The sequence below is a fragment of the Passer domesticus genome, chromosome 4 (genome assembly GCF_036417665.1).
Source record: "Passer domesticus isolate bPasDom1 chromosome 4, bPasDom1.hap1, whole genome shotgun sequence".
In the NCBI taxonomy this organism is placed as follows: domain Eukaryota; kingdom Metazoa; phylum Chordata; class Aves; order Passeriformes; family Passeridae; genus Passer; species Passer domesticus.
The window spans coordinates 71,128,089-71,145,367 of NC_087477.1; the positions used below are offsets into that span (position 1 = coordinate 71,128,089).

The following is a 17,279-nucleotide window of genomic DNA, read 5'->3' on the forward strand; positions in this document are numbered from 1 at the left end:
CAGCTCTTTCAAAGACTTTTATGTTCTCCAGAGGATAAATGTGGTTTTATGTTTGATACAAGGATTTTAAATGAATGTACTAGTAGATATGTGCACATCTTATTTATTGGAAAATATTTCCATCATAGAGGTATGAGAAAAGGCATAAAATACGTAGGTGTGCTGTTATACCCACTCCACTAAAAAAAAGTCAGAACATTTACAAACAGAGCATGGAGCCAATATATGTTTAATTAATTATCATACCAGTCCAGGAAAAGCAAGGAAAATGAACACATCACAAGGAAGAAGAGGATCCATACTCTAAATCCAGCATTGTTTTTGATGGCCTGTGAGGAAAAGGTTATCCCTGTTACCATTACCAGTAAATACAATTTCAACAGTGGCAACTCAGAATGCCTGTTTGTGGCATCACCCGTCCCTCCCACAAGAGAAACAACAAAATTTGACCTTAACTTCAGGTGAATACAAGTCAGACTGTCTGGTACCTCTTTAGAGTCATCACACTGAAGTCACACTCAAAATCTTAACATTGCACAAATCAAACTCCAGGAGCTATATCACAAAGTACACGCTTCAAAGTTAAAATTAAGTTTCAAATGGGAAATTACTTGATTAAAAGGAATCAGGCCTTCATCTTTCTAATAAAGATCTGACTTGAAACAAATAAAAAAACAACAAAACCAAACAACAAACAAACAAAATCAAAATCCCTGACACCCCTGGAGGTAACTCAGTCACTTATTTCAGTCTCAGAGCCAGTGTTGGCTACTCCTTTCCAAAATTGAGACCAGCAGGGGACTTGTTTTTTTGCTCTCGTTTCTTAGATTTACGTAAGGAATTTTTTTTTTATATGATACAAATATTAATGTGAGTAACAAAGTTTATTTTACCATCTTTCAGAACTGTTTCTCAGGATGGTTTAGGAAACTTAGTTCTACCTAAAAATGTGAAAAGTGAAATAAAATATAGCTTCAGTTCCTGCCATGTTTGGTGCACTTTTCAGAAGAGCAGAGCAGCAGATAACTCATCCTTCAGACACCTTTTCTGTGTGCTCTCAGGAAGGAGAAAGAAGTGAGCCATTTACTCAGTAGCCTAATTTAGGAACTCCATTTTTATTGAAATCTCAGTTCCCAAAATAAAACATATTTTCCTTCTACTTAGTAATAAGTGGAAGAGGTTTGTTTACTAGGAGCATGCAAGAGGTGTTCAAAGTCTCTTCTGCTAACACGCAGTATTCTCTTTCAACCATTTCAACACTGTCTTATAGTGGTAGTCTGCAATTTCTGCCCCCCCCTTCTTTGTTTTAAAAAAAAACTTCACAGGTGCTTAAATGCAAGCCCGGTGACCTTCATGTTTAAAAACTGCTGAGGCCAAGTAGATTTCTGCAGTCCTGTGTAGCTATTCAGATCATGCTTAGCAAGTGTGAACTATTGAGAAGCTCAGCTACTTTGAAGAGTTTTCCCAAATCCCTGTCCTGACACTAAACACCCACTGCACCAGTCCCATGGGTGACCTTCCATGTGATGTTTTAAAGCAACACCTGGAAAAAACTGAAAGTTAAGAGAAATGAGTCTAAAACACAACATCAAGATATTACCTCTCTTATGTCTTCATTGCCTTCTTTTATATTCTCTGTTGCACCCACAACTAATTGATGGATATTGTCGATATCAGTTTCCTGTTTAAAAAAGAAATAAAATTGAGAAATAGCAACAAATGTTACCAAAAAAAAAAAAACAAACACCAAAACAAAACACTTCCAAGGACTTGGGGAACAAGCAGAATTCAAAAGTAAAATAAAATCTGGTATTACTAACATCTTTGTTTCATTGATGCAACGGCAGAGAGTAATACATTAAAGCTGTAATTTCTTTATTGGTGCTTTTAAGAACCTGAATGGAAACCACCAAAACCAGTAGGAAGTCTCCCATATCTAGAGTCAAAAGTAATCTGTCTGATTTTTCCCAGCTCTTTTGGAAGAGGTGCCAACATTTCCAGAAAGGATGCTGTTACATAACATGTTTAACAGGACACCAGCTCTGAGGCAGAGGGATCATTCTAACACATATCTCTCATTTTCCACTCCTGGTACATACTAGTAAGTAACAACGGTAAATATCTTGATTTTGAATTTGAAAAACAAAAGTATTTTCTTTTACATTTTTATTGAAAATTCGTTAATTTTATGTTCACAAGTTGGCAATCAAGACCAAAATGTCCCCAAGAAAATCTTCAAGTTGTATTTGCGGCTGTAGTATTAAATTATACTAACCTGTTGCAAGACTTTCTCAGTGAATATCTCTTGTAATCTGGAGATTTCCACCACTTTTCCTTCAATTTGTCTTGGCAAAGAACAGAAATACTCCATTAGAAACTAGTGCAAACATGTCTTGCTGCTGCAGATTCAGTAAGTGGCTGCTCAGGAGCAATTGTCTGTGAGGCAGGAATAGCCTGGGACTGGGGCTTGGACAGTGCCTGGTTGGAAGACAGCCAGTCCACAGTGAAGTGCTGGGAAAGGCACCCCCAGAAATGCTCAGTGAGCAGCTTTCACTGCCAGGACTTTTCACCTGTCTCTCTTATTTCATTTCATATAACAACATCCATGCTGGGCCTTAAGCAGTTATTTTGACACACCCTTTTCATATGATGCTCTGGTGCGGGCAGTTCACCTTGCACAGCACTGATACCCAGAAGTAAATTTCTAGCTTGCGTAGCCCTTTGGGTGTTCTGCACAGCTGGGGAGAGTGAATGGCACCACCACCACTGCCTGTCACTGCATGGGGTCAGCAAAGCCACCTCCCCATCTGCTATCTGGATATCCAGCAGACAATGGGACAGAAATGGAAAACTTAGTACTTTAAACTTGGGTAAGGGAGAATGTAAGCCTTCCAAATGTAACCAGTGCTACCATTCTTTACACTGTGGGACAGCACACAGTTCCATTCCTGGGCACTGGGGATTTCTCCCAGCTCCTCCCACACCACTGGAGCAAGAACAGGAAGGTGTCCTGCAGCCAATGCCCTGCACACAGGGGCTGACTGGGGCATGGGACTGACATGGGCCACTGTCTGTCAAGTGATAGAAAAGTGTACCTGACTTCATCAAAGAGATTGTTCATTTCACCGACAAGTCTCTGGTTCTCCTGTTCAAACTGGAAAAAGGGGAGAAGGAAATGACATTCAAAATTTGTAAGTTTAACTTCCCAGAAGTGAGTCTGAAGTGACAGGGTAACAGTGTATCTCACAGAGAAAGGCTGTCTTCTGACACAAGCAATTTCTATCATAAAGAAAAAATTTTTATTTCTTTGAACATCCGCCTTTCTTTAAACATCCAGATTTGGTTTTGTACTAGAGGCTCACTGCCTACCTCACTGGTAAAGAACAGCCTTCTCTCCTGGGTTAAAGGATTCCACAGAGTCTAAGAGGAAGGCTACTGGGCACTGCCACCTTCACTGTGGGGTAGAGGTCTCAGGGAAGATGCCCAGCTCCATGAACTGAAGGGGATCAGAAAGCAATATCCTGCACAGTTCCATTGATTTCCACTCTAAAGATCCAATGGTTTTGTCAAATTAAATAACACCAGTGTTGCAATACATTCAAGTGTCATTGACACCACTGTATGTAGTGACACCACCTACAGAGCAGAGCATTTTTGAAAATACAATCACCTAAAATATATTTATTTTATATTTACTTCACAAGAGCAGATGCTGTGCTTCATCACTGCACTGCTTTGCATTCAGGACTACTGTATGTCTGGTTCTGGTGGAGTCACCTCACAACAAAGCCAAGGCACTGAGCAATGAAACAGAGCCACGAGATTTAGTGCTGTCATTGCCAGTTGGTCCTTGAGTGACTAAGTGGAGCCACCATGCTACAATTGTTTTTTCTGGCTTCTGTAAGGATATCTGTACAAATATTCAACATTAAAAATCCCCTATTTTACTGCCTTAAAAACAGATAGTAACTAATTGAGAAGACAAATTTTCAGTAAAGAAACAGTGAATGACTTTAATCCTTTACAAATAGCACAAATCCACTTGAGAAAGTATTCTCTAAAAACTCCCTTTGGTATTTAAAACCTTCCACTGGCACAGATTGCCTTTTAAACTTCTAAATGATCTTTGCACCTTGAAATCATGGCTGCTAACTGCTGTCTGTGCAAGTGCTCTAAGATATTGCTAAAACAGGCAATTGAACAAAGGGTTTGAGCACTGAACAGATCATACACCAGTGCGTCACAAAGGGATTTACATGATGGGAACGTAAAACCAAACTCTGGCAATCAGTACAGCTCAGTGATTTATGGCTTATTGAAGTAGCCTCTTTTATGACAGTGAAATATTCTGTTACCAAAGTATGGCATAAAGTGACTGCTTAATATATGGCTAAAAAATCCAAGGCATAAAAGAAATAATCACCACTCCTTTTAGTTATTTCACAAGAGAATTCATTAGATGTGCTGTCCCTGAATTTAAGACAAAACCAATCAACCAAAAAAAATATAAAGTCAGAGAAAAGTAGATATTTTCATGGCTCCAAACATGAGAGGGATTTTTCCCACTCAATGCAATCACAAAACATCTGCTCACAATAACTGTAAAAACCATGAATATACCTGTATTCAGAGTTATAAACTGAAATGTATTGTGTAAATCATGCAATAGGCCTGCAAATATTTCGAAAAACATCAAGCTCTCTCCTGAGGGTAAAACAGTGATAGGAATTGGTGCTTTAACAATGACAGGTCTTTAATTCATTATTTTATCTACATGAAGGACCATGGAACCATGACTGAGGATTTGCTAAGTATGATATGGCACAAACCATCCCAATTTAAAGCCAACACAGCAGTTTACAGATTGCAAGCTGTCCTCTTCATAGAATTGTTTAGGACAGAAAAGATCTTACAGATCAAGATAATCCAAGGCCACCACTACACCATGTCCCTAGGTGCCACATCTACATGTCTTTTAAACACCAGCAGGGATGGTGACTCCACCACTTCCCTGGGCAGTCTGTTCCAAAGCTCAAAAACCCTTTCAGAGAGGAGATTTCTCCTATGATCCCAGACCTACAAAACACAACCTGCACTGGCTTTCAGTCAGAAGGCCCTGTCAGAGCCATCATCCCCAACTCTCATTTCCCTTGTTTCACTGGAAGCTGACAGCAAGGGGCCTAACAGTATTGTACCTAAAGAAAGGAGAATGAAAATATGTGAAGAATTATCTTTTAAAAGGAAACAGAAAGCAGGATTAAGGCTCTAGATTTTAAGACTGGCACTCAAGAACAAAATGAGAGCAAACAGAGCAGCCTCTGAAGAACATACCATAATTGTGTGCAATGTAGTCATCTCTGACTGGAAGAATGATGTGCACTGTGTCTGGGAACACCTCGAATCACTGCCAAGGAAGCTTCACAAAGTCATACTGCTGCACCCCTCTGCCCTATAAAGCTCATTGTTCTGATATCTGCACAGTTACTGACTGAAATCAGTTTTTCCTTCTTTATAGACAGTGTGTGCTAATGTGGAGAGGTTTTTTAAGAATTTTGAGCTATGTTTAAAATGATAAATTTTAGGAATATCAAAAAATCTGACAGGTTGTCAGCAATCATACCTATGTCAGAAATTTTGTATTCAAATGTAAGCAGAATTGCATCAATCTATAAACATGCTGATAGCAGAGAAATGCAAAAATGTTAAAATTAATGAAATTCTGTTCTGACAGACACCTCGTCGCTATTCTTTCTAGGAAACCAATCTTATTTTGATAATAAAAAAGTTAGAAGAAATAAAATTAAGTATAACTTCACAGTAATAGTTAAATAGAACAACTATTTATGTTGTAGAAACTATCCAAGAAAAAAAGGGCAAACAATTTATTCTTTCAGAAGTTTCATAATGATTCTTCTGATGTTGCCTTGACTTCTATTGTTTACTGACTAAACAAAGTCATTTGTGATTGTTATGGTAGAAAACAATTTTAATTTTGACTGTTGAAAGGTAGTTTTTTATTAATTTCATGTCTCCATGTAAATGTTTTGTAGCATTTTCAAATATTAGCTACTACCAGAAGAACCAGGAAGTCACAAGCAAAAGGTCTATCTTTTTACAGCATTATTCTGCATAAAATGTTAAAAGTTAATTTAGGTAATTTTTTTTACCACATGTGAATACAACAGAAAATATAATAAAATGGACAATTAGTCACAGGATAAACATACCATTTGTATTTCTTCAGGTGACAGCTCATCTTCACCTCTGCCATCCCCCCATAATCCAAGGTTACTTTGGGCATCAGGCAGATTCCTGTCTGTAAAAGAGCCACCAAACACTTGAGACACTGAATAGCACAGGGCACTGAATAGTAAAAATAATTTTTCACCCATGTTAGACTGATCATGAAATTGTTGTATCTCCTTTGTCAGTTACTGAGACTCCCCCTGTATTTACAGCACAAAATTACATCAATAACCTTTAATTTCTGAACAGGGCCAAAAGTCTTAAAGTAGGTTTAATTTTGTGAACTAAAGGGAGTTCCATTAACACACTGACCAAGAAGGATGTAAAACAACTCATCATGCACTAAGAGCTTTTAGGGCACAAATACTGTAGCAGTTGTCTTTTAAGAGATAAAACCACACAATTTTCAAAATGACAGCCTATATGCAAAGTACTATCTTCCAGTAAGATTTGAGAGAACCACCAGCTCCCCCTTTCAGAAACTAAAGACAGAACCTCAAAGATGTTTTGAGCAAAACTCACAGATGAACTTCATTTTGTCATGCTGTTTAAACTTCCTATTACAGTGCAAACCCCACACCACACTGTGCAAGGGGTGTCTTCCAGCACATAACAGGAATCAGCTCCAACCCCACAAATTAACTGTAACACATCAAAGCTGCTTCATTCATTTCAGTAGTATTTTCCCTTTGATTAAAGATATTCATCTGCATAAATCTTTGTATAAGTCTGGCATAAAAGATCCTGAAGGGCTATTTCTGGGATACTCCCTTCTGGAAGATTTAATTTTAGGCTTAATTATATACTTCTGGTTATAGAGGAAGAAGTTAGAAGAGAGAAAATAAACTGTGCTACAGGAATCTACTGTTTCTGAAGCTGTTGTAGCATGAATGTTTAAAAACCTTGTAAGACTGCAGCCTTGAGAGAGAGCCTCTCTTCTCCCCACAGGCTGTAACAATCTTACAAAACCCAAGAGAGATCTGTACCACCCCACAATGAATCAACCCTCAACCTGCTTTGAGGTATCAGATGCAGGTTGCAAATAAAAACACAGGCAGATTTAGTTTTTCATTTTTCATACATTTCAGACTTCCTATCCATTCCAGTCAATCTTTTAAGCATTTATGTGTATTTTAATTTGCTTTGCTATAACTTCCTAGACATAATTTTTTTGAATTGCTTAAGCAGCACTAATGCATCATAATTCAGAGACTGACTTGTCTTGGGAAGCCTCTGAAAGGAACAGTCTTATTTATAAACACATATATGAAAAGAAATACAAGGAGAAATTTTCCCTTTTATCCTCCATGATAGTATTTGTGCAAACTCTTGAAACCATCAATATTGTAAAAGAGCATTGTGTATGTCTCCTTTATAAACTTTTTTTCTGGCCTCCCAACAACCTAACCAGGATGCATAAACAATGACAATGTTACAAATGAGGGATGCAGATTAGGAATATAATAAATTTATTTTAAAAACAATCCCAAACCAAAAAATAGATCAGTTCTTTCTTATAGTAGTGAAATATAAACCCGAGAATCTCTTCAAAGATTGTTTAGAAAGCATCCAGCTATTCTTTTCCATGGGGGTATTATCAGTATTTCAAAGCTATTTCACAGAATCACAAAACTTACTTGTTTAGGTAATCAATGCATTTACATTATATCAAAATTAAAATAAATTATCTACTGTATTCAAACAAAATAAGATAATTAGTTTATGGAGAAAACAAAAGAGAAAACCCAGAGGAATCAATTAGTTTCAGGCTCTGCCAGCACTGTTAAAAAACAGCACCTGTATCCAATGTGATGGCTAATAAGCAAATACACTTATGGTAAGAGGTAAGCAAGAAACACTTATCTCCCCAGGGTCCCTCCTGTCACTGTGGTATGTTTTGGGCTTTCTGCAGCTTTCATGGAGCTGATATTAATGCTTTTCTGCAATTCAGCCAGCAAAAGCCAAACTACATTTTTATTTCAGAAAGAGAAGTAGTTAACTCGTGACAGAGATATAAAATCATCAAATCCTCTGAACCTTTTTCCATGCTGAAAGGAGACAGCTGCAAAGCTTGTGGACCAGTTCAAAAGCTACTCATTATTTACATTTATTTCCATGAACTAAATGTCAAATTTGTAATATGCAAATAAATACTGCCAGTATATAAAAGCACTCTCTAGAGAGACTATTTTCCTACAATGAGGCATGTCCACTATAATTCTAATGTAAACAGGTGCTTTGCCTCAAAACAAAGGTAATCACATTTTGCTTTGGTTTCTGCCAAAAAACCAGAAAAAACCAAGTTGTGCTTCAGCACATTAAGTAGCACATTCAGCTGTTCATCATAGTGTTCAAACAAAGGACAGAACCACAAGCTGCTCTCAAAAATATCTTTACAGATGAGATTTAACCCAAGGGACCCAGGCATGCTGCTGATGGCTAATTCATGAAAGCAAATTATCACCATTCTCTAAACCCCCAACATCCTGAAGATGAAAGAGCTGATTTCAAAATGCAAGCATTTCTCTGGCTTCCTAAAAATTGGAAAAGTTACTTGTAAGATTTAAACTGAACATCTTCTTTCCTAGTCATCTTGTTCATGTTATTTTCACACTTTGACAGCCACCTACCAGCAAAGTCACAAGGCTGATTCCTACAAGCAGCAGCAACCAGCACTTACCCTTATGTGAGGAATCACAGGCTGTGTGCATTTGCATACTGTTCCAGACAGATTTATTTTGATATACAAGTTCCATAGTTTTCTCAAAGTCTAGTCAGCAACCCCTCATAAGTACTGCAGCAGCACCACTTGTGTGGCAGGACCCCTACTTTCTCATAAAAATTAACGAAAAACTCATGAGAATGAGAACTGGAGTAATCAAAATTAATGTGCAATAAAATAGTTGCATTTCTATTTACTGCAGTGGTCTGCTGTGTCCAAGGCAACCAAGGAACAGTATTTTCCATGGCGTGGCACAGATTTTTGGAACTAAAAATTATAATGACGCTAAGTGGTGGGAGAATGCAGGGACATTTGGTAACCAGGAAAGAGCACAGAGCAATGAAGATGCTACTATGCTGCTGCTCCACCAGTGGCACCAGCTCACAGCTGCAAAACACTGATAACAGGTTAAGGTGAAACTCATCTGTGTGCCTGTGTGCTGCATCACTTATGACACACTATAAAAAGGTAAGCACTAGAAACGGCACATCATCAAAACCTGTACCTCTTACAATAAATTCAGTGTTAGAGGGGAAAAAAGGCACACTGATAGGGCTGCAGAAGTACAAACTGGTTAGGAAGATAAGCAAAGCCATTATCAGAAAATGAAGTTGTTCACATATTGTGAGGTAGTTCAGTGTTAAGAGACTTCATCCAGAAGTGAAGCACCCACTTCCCATGAATCCACCTTCTGTATGGCCCTGGAGTCACCTAACAGAGGAACTTTACTCTTCACAAAATCACTAAAGAAACAACAACTGTTTATCAGAATAATATGACCAACCATTGCATTTTTTCTATCCTGACAAAGTATTATCATAATGTAATGTAATTCAAAGGCAAAAAAAAATCCTGCTCTAAATCACAGGGTACCTTGGTCTCCTTTAGACAAAGACTGGGAAACCTCAAGCCAGGGAAAGCAATTTCAGAATCACAGAAACAAGATTTCTCTTTAGGTATGAAACCTGATATTACCTGCACAGTGGTAGCACTCCAAAAGGCACTTAGCTTCAAAGCTCAGCCAGCATCCACATCCCAGGACAGGCTGAAATGGCTAAGAGAGTTGAAATGGCTTCTATCCCTCAGACTGAGAAGCAGGCAACCAGGAAAGAGAACCAATGCTCACAAATCCCATCAAGATCTGCATCATCTGAAATAACCCCAAGGTCAGAGATACTGCTTTGGACTTCTGGCTATCTCCTGCCCCGTGAAAGATGAGATGAAATTCTCCCAGCAGGGCAACTCAATGCTGCCAAGAAGAAAGCCCCAAAACTACTGGATCTGACCAGCCAATAACCTCCTCTGTGTGAGCATGTTCCACCTTTGAGTTCCTGCTGTAGGAGTCTCCAACTCAAAGTCTCTGTGCTTAAAATCTACAGAATGTTCCAAGAGAGTCGTTGACCTACTTTCTAATTCCTTGCATTCAGTGAAACGAATATGGAAAAATCAGACAAATTTCAGAAGATATGATATTGATTAAAATAAATGAAAAGGAAAGAGTACATAAAGAGGTTATTAAGAGGATGAAGCATATGACTTCTTTAGCTGGCATGTCAAAAAAAGTTTAAGATTTTTCTTCCTCAGTCTCACAGTATGCTTCACAGAAGCCTGATCAGCTCAAGCAAGAGGAAAATGGAAAACATGCCAGTCATAGCAATTGGCCCTTCTGAAGTGAAGGAAGCACTATCAACTGGACAGGTCTTGCCAGAAAAAAGAAAATGTAACTATATTTTATTCCTACCTTTGCTTTCCTCAGCAGAAACCTTTTCTTCAGAATCCTCTAAACGACTCTGTGAAGATTTTTCAGTGGAAAGAGGTGATTTGGACACATTGCTCTGCTCAGGTTCAAGTTTGGACCTAGAAGTACAAGAACTAATGATTTAACTAATACTACACAGATGTATTTTTCTAAAATGAGAAAAAACACAGATTATTAAAGTTTACACAGATTACTTTCAATACTTTAACTCTTGTAAACTTCAAATTAAAGATTTTCCAGTGAAGATACAAAATGTACTTAGCAACTGTCACTGAAATATTGCTCCAAAGGCAAAGAAAGCATTAATAGTATTCCTGGACAAAATGCACCACAGGCTCAGAGTTGAGAATATTGAAGGCTACAGCATAAAAATACTGACATTTTATTAAATTTGCTTTCAAAAATCCAGTGTAATAATTTTTTTTTTAAGTCAACATTTAGGTCATATGAAAAATTTTTAGTAGCAATGGCCAAGCACTACTTCTTTATTTTTTCAAATAACAGTGTCAATTTTACTTTATATTTTCAATTATCATAAAGGATATACAATATAATTAGCTTTCTTATACTGCTTCTAAGTCTCTATTAGGTAATTTTAATACAAAGGTAATGCAAAACATGAGAAGCTTATTCAGTGATAATATATTAAGTACTTGCCAAGTATGTTTCAGCGTGGCATCAAAAATTAGTGGTGATGTATTTTTTCCAGTACATTTCTGTGGTTTATTGTTATCTACAATGAATTCTGAAACTGCTACATAGCAAGCAGTTAAATGTTTAGTAATGCTGTTGGAGAAGGTAAAGAACCAAAAACCAATGGGTGGAACCACCTGCTGTGCCAGGTGATTCCACCCTACCCTTTATCACTTCCTACCCTCTCAAATATAATCAACAGTTAATCTCATTATGATATGCAATTCTCTCCTGTGCCTAACAGAAGGTGTTGCTTTTTGTGTTCCTTCTTTGCATTGTGTCTAAATTCTTACCCATAATTAGAAAATTCTGTGAAAACCAGAATATAATGCAATTGTCATCACCAAGTGATTGCTATTTAACAGTAGCAGAGAACCTTTTTTGGTGATAAAACCTCTGCAAGTACTGGGCTTTTGGTAAATTTACAGAGAAGAATTCTTCTCTCATCTCCTCCCTCTCAAATTTGCCTAATGATAAGAAAAAAAATTATCTACATATCTGTGCATTTCAAAGAACAGTTTTAACACTAGTAAAACACCAATTCCCCAGGTAATAAAAATATCAGCTTGATTTGAATAACTGCACACATAATTCACAAAATCTTCTAATGGAAAAAGAAGTTTCAAACTGAAATTAAATATAATATTGAATACTAATAAGCATTAAAATGGAAAATCACAACCAAGTATCTTTCTATAAAGAAATGCTTGTGTTTCTATTTCTCATCTTTTCTTTCTATGAAACTAGTCCAAACCAGCAGAACTTTTAAATCAAAATATGTGAGTGAATACATAAAGGCAACCTCTGTAAGAAAATTATAACACTCAGGCAATTTGTTGGAGAGCTTAGGATAGTTATCAATATAGAAGGAAACATGGTGAAATGCATTTCTATGGCAAACTTTTCAGTATTGTCTGATATGCACGTATTTTAAATTGACTAAACTGCAGGAAAGAAGAGCTGCACTAGGATTAATTTATTTCTAGAGAAACATATTCCTTTATTGTTTGTGGTCCTTATTATGCACGGTATAGGAATACAGGAAACTTTCAATTTAAAATGAACAAAGTGTCTGGGATGCACTGTTTAAAGGATGCCTACTTCTTTTAAAAGAGGGTACATATTCTTATCACATAAAGCACCTACTGAGTTCCTCAGGGAAGTTACAAATCAATTATACTATTTTTCTTTAAGTCATAATAAAGATTGGGTTATGCCCTGTGATTATTTGAATTGAATTTTAATTTAAATGACAACTTAGCCATTACATCACATCTGCAATGCATACAAACTACACTTGGTCAACATCTGTTTCCTAGTTCTTGCATCAATAAAAAGCAGCATAGAGGGACCTTTCAATAAAAATAAAGTATATTTTGGGTTAATTCTTAATGCTAACTGCTCTTTAGTTAAGTGGTACTCTAACTGCTGAAATAATGCATCAAACTAAGGTTTTTTCTCTCTTTATTCATCTGAGAAATCCTGAACCTGGGATTTCACATGGAAAGAGTACTGTAAGAGTACTAAGAGATGAGGTGATATTCATTAGCTACTGCTTCGACTGTAGGAACAATGCTCTCTTTCTTTGAAGCTCTTTCACATGAAGAATACTGATAGGATTCTGTATTTTCACATATTAAAAATATCACACAGTTTGTTTCTGCATGGCTTTTTTTTTTGAAAAGTTCTGGGAGCTACAAAAACACCAGTGCTTTACTTTTCTCTCATTACTTCTAACCAAATTTCAAAAGTGGTTTGGGGTATTTTCTTTTCTTGCTTTTAGTCTGATCCTCCACATGTACTACTATTTATGGCTCACGAGAATATATTTGAGAGAATCTAATTGTGCTTAATCAGGCTGAATAATTCTGAATAAAATATACTTATGAACTTTTGAAAACATCTCTCTGAGTTCAATGTAACTGTAGCTGAACAACCTAAACACCAAACTCATAAACCAGCAACAAGTCTTGGAAAAACACTCAAGAATTTATTTATGTGCACATTCTAGAACTATATATTTTTTGATTAAAATAAGGATAACGGACCTTGAGGTTACCATTCAAATAATGCAGAGTGAGAAGACATGGAAAGCTTCTCAGGTATTAAATAAATTGCAAACCTGCTCATGTTCCCTATCATTCTCACAACTAGGAGTATGCACAAGAAGAAAGTGAAGAAGTACAGGGCTTGAAACTTGACTAAAAAAAATCCCACCAGACCAAAAAGGCAGCAAGCAATCACCTTTAATGTCTCCTAGACATGTTCAGCTCTACTTTAGCAGCCTTAACAAAAGCCACTATAGGAAGTGGAAGCTCTTGTTTTCAGTTCAGAAGTTACATTCCAGTTTTTTATTTTTTTTATGTTTCTGCTTGCCACGAACCCCTGCCATCTCAAGTACTATTAATTAACAACAAATTCACTTGTTTAGCAGAAAGATAGAACCTTTAAATAAAAGCAAAAAACAAAAAAAAAAAAAAAAAATCAGTGAATTTGTGGAAGTCAAATAGGATTATTAACTCGCATTTTACTGATTTGGTGCTCTTATCCTTTACCTAAATGAGAACTACAACTCTATAATGCCACTCTGCCACTTTCAGACTTGACTTCACAAGTCTGAAGTGTAAAGAGCCCTGGATTGCACCTGTTGACTACAGAGGTTACTCATCCAACCACAAATTTCCATTAAAACCATCTCCTTAGAATCTAAACATGAACAATGGTTTTGTTGCATGTCCTACAAGTGAAAGGCACAGTTAAACTATTTTTTGACATTACTCACAGTCTCTTCTTATCTATCACTCGCTTAACTCGGATGGCTCTTTGTTCAGAATACAGCTTGCACACTCCTGTTCAAGAGAGCATCAAACAAAATTTCAGGTTAAAAGAGCAAGATTCCTTTCTTGGAGAATGCAATCATCCATTTGTAACTATTCAGTAAATACTAAGTACTTTTTAAGTAATCTTCAATGAAGTCCAAGACAGCTGTTCTGTGCTCCTTCACCTGAGCAGACTGGACACCCTTGTGTGCTGAAATACAAAAAAAAAAAAAAAAAATCTTTTTAAAACAAAACAAATAAACTAAAACTTTTTATTGAATTCCGTAACATTTTGCACTTTCACTTGATATGCAAGTTATATTCAAAAGCCTAGTCACATTTTATATATGTTATATATTAGTATTTCTTTTAAACAAGGCTATATTTAAATATAGATTCTCTAAAACTGAAAGTCATTACAATGAACCAAAAAGTGAAAATAACTAGTGTCCCGTAGTATTTTTATATATGCCACAGAGTTCTAGTATGTCGAATAAACTCTAAACAGGAATAAGTGACATCTAGCTAAGAACAGCAGAATAAATCTAGAGGTTTAACTTGCTCAAATTATTGAACTTGCTCAAATTTTCTGGTGTACAGACTGTGTGGAAATTTTTGGGATTTACTGTGTCAAATAATTTTAATTCACATATACAGATATTTTTCTTTTTTATGCTATGCAGTTCCCATGCATGACCGATATTCAATGATTCTGAATGCTAAATGCTAAAACTATGTTTAGATGGCATTTTAAAGCTGATGAAAATCTTTTGTGTATCAATAAAATACAGAGATGCAGCAAGTCAACTTGAAAATGGCAACACAGAAATTCTCTCTCTACGACTTTCACAAGATAGTGTAGTAAAGGTATGATGCCATATTCAAGTTGTCAAAAACACTTTTAAATTTACCAGGACTCTGTTAAAGTTATTTAACTATGTCAAACTTGGAAGTACTATACCTGTAATACCTTACAGGTAGATAAGCTAATAAAAGACAACCATCACTTTTAGAGAGCTTTGGTTTAGGCCTCTAAACAATGCTGAATTACTACTCAAGTAGCAAATGTTTAAGACTCTTTTTTACACTTGCTAACCTTGAGTGTTTCTATGGTATCACTCAAATTTTGAAGTTCAAATACCGGTGTATTTGAACACATAAATAAAATTCTAAGCTGTGGCTTCTTTTTCCACTATCATTAAAGAAAATGGAATTACAGTACCAATCAGCCAATGGGATTACACCAATGCAAACAAAAAGGCAACGACACTTCCCCTATCTTTTTCCTAAAGAATTTAAGATTCACCATTATTCACCAACAATCAGCATTACCTTAGCCTTTATCACTAACTAAAAAAAAAACATGTAGGAGTTGCTTAATTTACCTTCTGTTCTGAGCTGATGAATGGCATCAGCACACGTTCTCATAAACACCTGGGCATCTTGATCTATCTGGTCACGCTCCGTATCCGTCATCCTCCCATACTCAGACATAATATGGCTGAGAAACAAGACAAACTTGTCACTTAAAAAATCCCCAACATAAAATCCACAAGTACACACCTCAGAGCTTCTTGCAACCTACCATCTGTGTGAGAACTTTTCTGCAACACAGGTTGTCACAGGAAAATAATAATAAGTATTTTAAAGAAGTAGAAAGTATGTATCAGTAACTACCACTGATAAAAATGCCACTCCTATAAAGTTGGGAGGTTTTTTTAGAGAACACTTTTACTAGTAAATTATGTAGAAAAAGCAGTATCTCCTATTATCTAGTACATAACCAAACACAGAGCAGATAAGGAGAAAATACAGCTAGAAAATATATCATTGCCCTTGGTACTTACTCCAATAAAGTGTCCTAAAAACACAAAACCAATTCAAGTAAAGGAATAGCTCAAACAGTGAAAGAAGTGAAAGAAAAAAAAGGAATTTTCATTATCCTAAATACAGTGCTTCATTTTTAAAGTAGCTGTACTGTGAAATTGTGAATTCAAACTAGAGGAAGAATACTGGAAAATAATGCACAATTATAATATCAAATCAATTGCAGTATTTATTAAAACCTGTTCCCATTGTTTATTTCAATTTTACATTATACATTATGCATTTAGTATTTTCTAATGCTATTAATAAATCTTCTTGTTGCTAAATGAATAAAATTGGAGGCCTGTCCTTAAAATATTAACTCACTGTAGGTAACCAGCAGAAAGGCATACTATAGAAGGTATTTAGTAGTGTTTCCACAGCCATGGGTGACAGGATAAAACTCTGCTACAGCAAAAAAAAGTTCATCTTGTGTTTCCTGGTGATGTAGTGATCACAGCCTATTATATCTGCTCTTTAAAAAGGAAAGAAAACCTTAACTCATACCTATATTTGAAATTATTTTTTTAATATGTGAAAATTTCCTCATGTGTAATGCAACTACATTACTGCAGTAATACAAGTAAAAAGGGAAGATATTCAATATTTAGCCTGATATCCTTAGAGATCTCTTACACACATCACTGTAATAATGGCAAAGCTCCTCAATGTCTGCTGCAATCCCAGCCCCAGGAAAGCCCACAGTTCCCACAACCCTGTCTCACCAATTCATCCCATACAAACCCAGCAGTTCCCTCCTGCATCATCAATGCACTGCATGTATGGGTCCAGATCTCCTCCACAAAGCTTTAAGTATACTCTAAATAATAATACTCTATAATACCCTTCAAGTATTATACCAAAATCTCCTCATTCCCATCCCACATTACTGGTTGTACATAAAAAATCAGCACACGGTTCATCTTGAAAATTAGTTTCTTCTTATTGGTCAGCTAGTACACAAGCACAGATGGGTAAGCAAACAGTAAGACAAAGTAATTAGAAGTAATATTCTATATTTTACGTGTTTGTTTCCAAAACTGCCATGTATTTGACATCTAAATATCAGGGCTTTTTTCCCTGCCCCTGTTTAAAACTATTCTAAATGTCATAAAATTATTCCTTAGTGCTGTTTCCATTTATAATTCTAAGCACGTGTAAAGCCAGGAAATCC

General features: G+C 36.2%; 1 protein-coding gene across 3 annotated transcripts in view; it reads right to left on the reverse strand.

Moving 5' to 3' along the window:
* Positions 1 to 211: 211 nt before the first annotated feature.
* The window catches only part of STX18 (syntaxin 18), a 57,350-nt gene continuing 40,282 nt past the window's right edge, over positions 212 to 17,279 (reverse strand). For 2 of the 3 annotated variants that reach the window (XM_064418666.1, XM_064418665.1), the window contains 9 exons: positions 15,625 to 15,740; positions 14,373 to 14,450; positions 14,203 to 14,269; positions 10,710 to 10,825; positions 6,228 to 6,316; positions 3,096 to 3,154; positions 2,276 to 2,345; positions 1,601 to 1,681; positions 212 to 329 (listed from right to left, as the gene is read on the reverse strand). In XM_064418666.1, coding sequence (XP_064274736.1) covers positions 234 to 329; positions 1,601 to 1,681; positions 2,276 to 2,345; positions 3,096 to 3,154; positions 6,228 to 6,316; positions 10,710 to 10,825; positions 14,203 to 14,269; positions 14,373 to 14,450; positions 15,625 to 15,740 — 772 coding nt within the window. In that variant the 3' untranslated portion in view covers positions 212 to 233. The remainder of the gene's footprint in view (positions 330 to 1,600; positions 1,682 to 2,275; positions 2,346 to 3,095; positions 3,155 to 6,227; positions 6,317 to 10,709; positions 10,826 to 14,202; positions 14,270 to 14,372; positions 14,451 to 15,624; positions 15,741 to 17,279) is intronic. The other variant, XM_064418664.1, reaches the window with a different exon arrangement.